At 45.1% G+C, this 7595-nt stretch overlaps 1 protein-coding gene across 1 annotated transcript; it reads left to right on the top strand.

Moving 5' to 3' along the window:
* Positions 1 to 729: 729 nt before the first annotated feature.
* On the top strand, positions 730 to 5765 carry LOC311137492 (protein tyrosine phosphatase domain-containing protein 1; the record flags this gene model as incomplete). Its single annotated transcript, XM_084172027.1, has 11 exons — positions 730 to 905; positions 1040 to 1120; positions 1198 to 1316; positions 1456 to 1593; positions 1729 to 2000; positions 3026 to 3328; positions 4551 to 4667; positions 4922 to 5023; positions 5204 to 5284; positions 5431 to 5541; positions 5625 to 5765. 11 exons carry the CDS (start codon positions 730 to 732, stop codon positions 5763 to 5765), a joined length of 1641 nt encoding a protein of 546 aa, XP_084028153.1.
* Between the last annotated feature and the right edge of the window lie 1830 nt (positions 5766 to 7595).

The following is a 7595-nucleotide window of genomic DNA, read 5'->3' as shown; positions in this document are numbered from 1 at the left end:
CTCCACTCAAACTATCTTTTGGAATGTTTTTCATTTTGCATGTTAGCAGTCAAGTTTTCAAGATATTGGACTTTCAAGGATCAAAGTGTCAAAAAAGTTGGAAGTTTCAGGTTAAATATTTTTTTAAACAAGAGACAGTTAAAGGGTTTTAAGCAATGAACCGTCTTGGTACGAGGGTGGTCAATCTAGTCACTAGAAAGTTTATAATACTGTGATAGAGAGACATATCTGCAACAGTTATTGACTATATTTTCTTTATTCTTCCAATTGTACCAGCTACTGGACTCTTCGTTACCACACAGTCTCGCACAGGTGCCGTAGGTGAAGTTCGCCAGTTGCTCATTCTGTAACCCTACAGAAGCTCTGTCAGTAACTTCAGACCTAGCCATCTGCACTTGTTGTTCTTGAGGGCATATTGACTTTACATCTCCGCATGAGGCTGAGCTAAGTCTGTGAACTACTCCTGGTACCTGCACTGCACCTGTTTCTCCCCTTCCACTGGACCAAGAGGCTATCTTGTCCCGCTGGAAGTCAACAAATGACTTCAGGTGTCTGCATAAGGCCAGCCACCACAGTACACTACACACTATAACCCTGCACTTCATCATATAATATTGTCCACTGGACCAAGGAGCTAGCTTGTCCTCCATAGGGTTCAACAACTGACTTCAGTTCTAAGGTTTAAACTGATTCTGTGAACTACCCCCACTACGGTACATACTGTCCACTATGCCCGCGGTGCCGGTGCCGCGGCCAGCCTACTCCCAGGCCAGAGAGAACCTGGTGAAGGCCATCCCACCCAAGATCATCTGCCTACTGGCCTGCGGAGGATGGGACTGCCGCTATGAAGGACCAGCCTGCTGGAGGCCCAGCCAACAAGCTGTACAGGGACTCTTCTCACACTGGTGAGGAGGGGGGAGAGGGGGAGAGGGAGGGAAGGAGGGAAAGACAAACGGAAGACAGAGGTGGGGAGGGAGAGATCTACATGTGAAGAGAGTGAGGATTGGAAGTTCTATATTCACTTCTGTTCTGTTCACAGGGTGACTGATGACATTGTGGCCATGGCACGACCCTCCTCTCACCTCATCAAGAAATACAGCATCATAGAGCAGTTCCAACGGTAAATAGTAATGTATGTGTGCATGCCTGCCTGCCTACTCGCTTTCTCCTCTAGCTGATCCTGTTCTCTCTGACCAGGTTGAACATCAAGTCCATCATCAACATGCAGTTGCCTGGGGAGCACGCTCACTGTGGCCCTCCTCTGGAGCCAGACACTGGATTCACTTACTCCCCACAAACCTTTATGGAGAATGATAGTAAGATTATACTGTATTTATACCTACAGTATATCTACAACACACACTTTACTTTAGGATAGTCCCTGTGGCCTTTTTTAAATGAAATACGTGTTCTTGTCTTTCCTTCTGTGTGTGTGTGTGTGTGCTTGTGGTGCAGTCTTCTTCTTCAACTTTGGCATGCCAGACTTCGGTGTGTCGTCTCTCGTGGGGATAATGGATGTAGTGAAGGTGTTAGCCTTCGCTGTGAAAGAGGGAAAGGTGGCGGTGCACTGTCACGCAGGCTTGGGGAGGACAGGTGTGTGAATTTTCTCAGTACATACATTGTCTTTATTGTTCAGTTCATTTAAAAATATACATTGACTGCAATCAGAAACATATTGTCCATAAACGATCCTGCAAAAATGGGCACACCTCCTGTCATTGTTGACAGGTGTCCTGATAGCCTGCTACCTGGTCTACACTCTGCGTGTGAGCCCCAGTGAGGCGGTCCACTACGTGCGTATCAAACGTCCCCGTTCCATCCAGACCCGGGACCAGATCAGCCTGGTGTTTGACTTTGCCCGTCTTCTGGGCCGTCAGCTGGCCCAGTACCCTGACCTGAGCCTGCGCCATGGGGCCCACTTCACCCTGCTGCAGTACCTGCACCGTCAGGCCCTCCTCCTCCATGGCCAGGAGGCCCGCACCCTTAGGCACACTCCCAAGGTGTCTGTTTTGTTTAATTATTTTGGCAACACTATCTTTTTAAAAATTCAATTAGGTAATAAGTCATGTAGGGGAGAGTGGGGTAAGTTGAGCCACCTTGTTTCTAGGAAACCATATACCAAATGAATCGTTTGACAAATATGTAGGAAGAAGTCATAATTTCATGGAGTCTGTGAAGGAAGAAACCACATGGAAAAAGTGGTAAGCAAGTTAGGTAAAAAAAAAGGATTTTCACCAAATCAAATGAATTTATTGTGTTAGAGGTTTCATGATGCTTGTATCTAAACCAAAGTATATAATTTTAAGATTGTTCTGTACATCAGCTAGGGTCTCTATAAGCTTCAAAATAAACGTCCTAAACCTAGCATGAAACTGCATCCTTGTAGCTGTGTGGGCTAATATAGTCAAAATGTTTGCCTTCGGGTAAGTTGAGCCAATGGTTGAGCCAATGGCAAGTTGAGCAAATTTAAGTGTTTTCTTCCCAGGCATAATGCAAGGAAATATCGCTGGGATATGAGTTAACAACAGGGCCGGGCCTATGTTAAAAGTAGTGTTTGTTAGGTGTTAAGCCTGTGTTAAAAGATGCTTAAAATGATTAAAAGACAAAAAGCGATTGTGATTGTGTTGAATATAAAGATAAAAAGGTAGTGGTAATATTTCATTTAGTAGAAATCTGTAGGTGGCTTAACTTTTTTTGGGGGAACAAGCTATGTTTTCAAAACCTGTCATGTTTACATTAATTCTATTTTTTTCCAGATATACACAACATCCTGAAATATATGTAGACATCGTTGTTAGAAATAATATTATATTTACCTTGGCGGAGTGATGCTGAATGTAAAAAATGGCTCAACTTACTCTGCTCTCCCCTACCTCCCTTGTGGTTGTCTGGAGGGTCTGGCTTTGGGTCCAACACAGATCACTCCCCATTCACTCTGCTCTCCCTCCACCACTCTTTCCAGTACCCCATGGGTTCCTGTATCTGTTTCTAAAAGCTATCTGTTTTCATAATGATCATCATTTAGGTGGTGTACCTGCTCTGTGGCCGTCTTACAGCCCTGGCCTTGGGCCTGCCTGCCTCTCCGGAGGTGCATGCTGAGCTGGAGAGAAGGGCAGAACTGCGGGCCCTGGGCAGGGCTGTGAGGGAGACCCTGGTGGCCAAGCAGTACCTGCCCCTGCTCAGTGAGGTCCATAGGGGGTCCTGGGGAGGGTCTGGGTCTGTGTCCTCCTGGGACGAACCAGAAGGGTTTCTGGAGAGGAAGAGACAGGTACTGCTGGATAAACGCAGCTACAGCGACTCAGACCTCAGCAAGATCACTGTAAAACAGGTAATGGTTAACATCAGGGTTAGGCTGAGCATACACATCTTCTAAAATCTTAACAACTTGGACGTGTTCAAATTTTCCGATTTCCTTGTCCCAAATCTTTCATTCCGTCCATCCTCAACCATAAGACGTGGGTGCTCACGTTACACAATGATTTCCTAGTTGATCCTGCCCCACGTTTCTCGGTTGTCGTAGGAAGAAGATACAGACACGCAAACAGCAAGCTGCTTTATTAGTGTGCACATTATTATGTACAGAAACATAAAAAAAGAAACGGAGGCGCAGAATATAGACCCGCAAATGGTTGGGCAGATGTAGGCAATATGGACTTTCTATTCTACACAGGGAATTGGAGGTAATATAAACATTTAATATTGAAAAGGCAGCTGTGTTCTCTCCACAGCTCCATAAACCTGTCCATCATCTCAGTCCACACGTTGCGTGTTGTTGTTGCTTTCCTCTTCACCATCATTGTTTTGGTCTCACATGCTGAGTGCTGCATTGGCTATTGGCAGTAGTCCTTGCCCAATAGTGTCGTAGCCCTGCTCATACTACAAAATGCACGACCAAATCTGGAGTCTGGAGAACAGAATAGCCGTCATCGGTGCGTCCTTGACCCGCTCAAACTATGTGAGTCCCGACGTACTGATCCTAGCCCAAGTTCAAAGGATTTCACCCTGACCAAAACAATTTGTCCAGGATGGCAAAAGCGTGGCGAGTTTGTGGTGAAAATGAGTAGTGTATCCCGGGCATTAGTGGTTACATGTGGTACATTCTTGAAAATTAGGTTAGAAAAATCTGCATTGGTATTGGCAACATTCAGAGCCTTGATATTAACCTTTTTGCTTTATTTTCTTCCAGGATCTTGAGTTGGGCTCATACTGTACTGTACTAGCTAGGAGTAAGAGAGACTGGTCTGGGTTAGAGCAGATTAGACCTGACCTGAGACCTATGAGGCCAGTCCAGCCCACCCCTACAGCTGGCCTCTGTTCCAGCCCTGAGGACTCACAAAGACTCAACCTCCCAGCAGGCAGTGGGGCAACCAACAGTAACTGTTCTTTGAAGAGTTTAAAGTGCACTGCCAAGAGGGCACCAGCATTTCACAAATTCAACTCTTACATTGAGGTGAGCATCAGACTGTGTTACTGTGGGCATACTAGTAAAAGTGTCAATTTTTTTTTATTTAAAGCACATTTCTTAGTACACTATTTCCTGTGCTCTGCAGTTACGTAAAAACCAGCGTAAGTCCGGACAGGCCTCAGTGGCTCGGGCAGTTGCCACGGAGATGGCAGATCTAAACTCCCCTGGAGAGACAGTTCTACAGAGGACAGCACTGCTACAGGTAATCAACTGTTACAGCAGGTTATCACAAGTTGAGGTGTAGTGTACACTGTCTGGAAGTTACTGAGCTACTAAAGCCATTAACGCTTGTTGTGCAGATCAAGATTTGGTCCCTCCTGAATTGATTTAAATGAAATGGAATTTACCCTAACTATGATTACAACATATGGGAATGGTATACCTTAATCTGTCATGGGCTACCTGTAACCGGAATCCTGACTGCACTCTGTTCTGTCTGTCTGTGTTGACTGACAGGAGGAGCTGAACAGCAGTGAGTGTGCCTGGGCCCTACTGGTCACAGAGTCTGATCCGCACATACTCAGCTCTCTATTGTGGACCTGGCTGGAAAAACTCAAGGTCAGAGGGCTCAGATAAAGAAAAAAAATGGCAGACTACAGAGTTAAACGTCTCCAACTGCAACCGATAACTCTTTCTATACTCTCTCTCCCTTTATACTCTCACTCTCTTACTCTCTCTCCCTTTATACTCTCACTCTCTTACACTCTCCTGCTTTTTATACTCTCTATCCCTCTCCAGGAGCCTGTTCTGAGTGCAGATGACGTAGAGAGGTTGACCTCAGTATCTCAACACATGAACCATCTCAGTGTGCTAACGAAGGTGAGAGACCCAGTCAGACCATTGACACACGTTTAACCGTGTCATGGCTTACTTCAGGGTCTTCAACCTCCTCTTACGTTCATAAAAGGATGTTGAACGCATCAGCAACTATTGTGTATGTGTGTGTGTGCATGTTGTCCCAGCAGCCCCAGCGCCACACCATGTCCTGTTTGCTGGGTTGTGTGGGTCAGGTGACCAGTCTGTGTCCTCAGAGAGAGGAGGCCGTGCTACGACGCCTGATACAAGCACTCACCTGGGTGAGTCTGTTGGTGTGTGCCTGAGTGTGTGTGGCAGTCATTGTTCAAATTAATGTCTAACTATTGTTCTCTGTTTTCAATAGCACCCTCAGGGGGAGATGGAGAGCTATAAAGTCCTGATGAGAATCCTCAAGTCCAGCATCAGACAAACACTCCATAACCATAACTCCCTCACACTGACCTCAGACTACACAAAAACCTGCTCAAAAGGAGGAAACAAATGATTGATTGGTTGATGGGTTAATTGGTTGTACAAATTTAACTTCATAACCCTTTGTATGAAGGGTCAAAGGGTTGTTAAATTTCTAGTGTTTTATTTTCTATGACTAGGTGCAGTAAGCTCTTTACTGTGTTAGTGGTGTTTGGTTGGGTGTAGATTGTATGAAGCATGGTCATGATCCTGATATTGGAGTATATTCTCTCTGCACATTAAACAATAAAAATATTTGTACCATTGACCTAATCCCTGCGTGTGTTAATGTTTTAACATCTTACATACACACTGAACAAAAATATAAATGCAACATGTAAAGTGTTGGTCCCATATTTAATGAGCTGAAATAAAAGATCGCAGAAATGTTCCATATGCACAAAAAGCTTATTTCTCTCAAATGTGCACAAATTAGTTTACATCCCTGTTAGTGAGCATTTCTCCTTTGCCAAGATAATCCATCCACATGACAGGTGGCATATCAAGAAGCTGATTAAACATCATGATCATTACACAGGTGGACCTTGTGCTGGGGACAACAAAAGGCCACTTTAAAATGTGCAGTTGTCACACAACACAATGCCAAAGATGTTGAAGGGTTTTGAGGGAGCGTGCAATTGGCATGCTGACTGCAGGAATGCCCACCAGAACTGTTGGCAGAGAGTTGAATGTTAATTTCTCTACCATAAGCCGCCTCCAACGTCGTTTTAGAGAATTTGGCAGTATGTCCAACCCGACCTCACAACTGAAGACCATGTGTAATCACGCCAGCCCAGGACCTCCACATCTGGCCTCTTCATCTGTAGGATCGTCTGAGACCAGTCACCAGGACAGCTGATGAAACTGTGGGTTTGCACAACTGAAGGATTTCTGTCAGAAATGGTCTCAGGGAAGCTCATCTGCGTGCTCGTTGTCCAGGGTCTTGACCTGACTGCAGTTCGGTGTCGTAACCGACATCAGTGGGCAAATGCTCACCTTCAATGGCCACTGGCATGCTGGAGAAGTGTTCTCTTCACTGATTAATTTGTATGGCGTCGTGTGGGCGAGCGGTTTGCTGATGTCAACTTTGTGAACAGAGTGCGCCATGGTGGCGGTGGGGTTATGTTATGGGCAGACATAAATTACGGAAAATGAAAACAATTGCCTTTTACCGATGGCAATTTGAATGCACAGAGATACTTTGACGAGATCCTGAGGCCCATTGTCGTGCCATTCATCCGCCGCCATCACCTCATGTTTCAGCATGATAATGCACGGCCCCATGTCGCAAGGATCTGTACACAATTCCTGGAAGCTGAAAATGTCCCAGTTCTTCCAAGGAGCATGTTTGGGATGCTCTGGCTCGACGTGTACGACAGCGTGTTCCAGTTCCCGCCAATATCCAGCAACTTCACTCAGCCATTGAAGAGGAGTGAGACGACACTCCACAAGCCACAATCAACAGCCTGATCAACTCTATGCGAAGGAGATGTGTCGCACTGTATGAGGCAAATGCATGTTACGTATCTTTGTTCATTGTAGTTATTTTTACTAGATACAGTTGGTGGGGGGAGCAATACCTCACCTTTCAAAGTACAAAGCTGTATGTTTCTCTTGTGATACAGAAAATGTCCTGTCTAACATACTGTATCACTAGATGGTACTATAACCCAACAATGAACTACAGACATGGAAACCTGTGATTTGAAGAACCATATTTTGTATTAAACAAACAATATACATAGAAAGAGTACATTCTTAATTTCTATCAGTCCAGTGCAGTAATGACTGAATATGCTACTACTTATGGCACTTCAACATGATACCCTCTCCCACCTGTGCTACTGCTTACTTACTCAATACT

The sequence above is a fragment of the Coregonus lavaretus genome (genome assembly GCF_964263955.1).
Source record: "Coregonus lavaretus genome assembly, chromosome: 11".
Classification (NCBI taxonomy): Eukaryota; Metazoa; Chordata; class Actinopteri; order Salmoniformes; family Salmonidae; genus Coregonus; species Coregonus lavaretus.
Note: the sequence above shows the minus strand (reverse complement) of the source record. Positions and strands in the feature narration are given on the sequence as shown.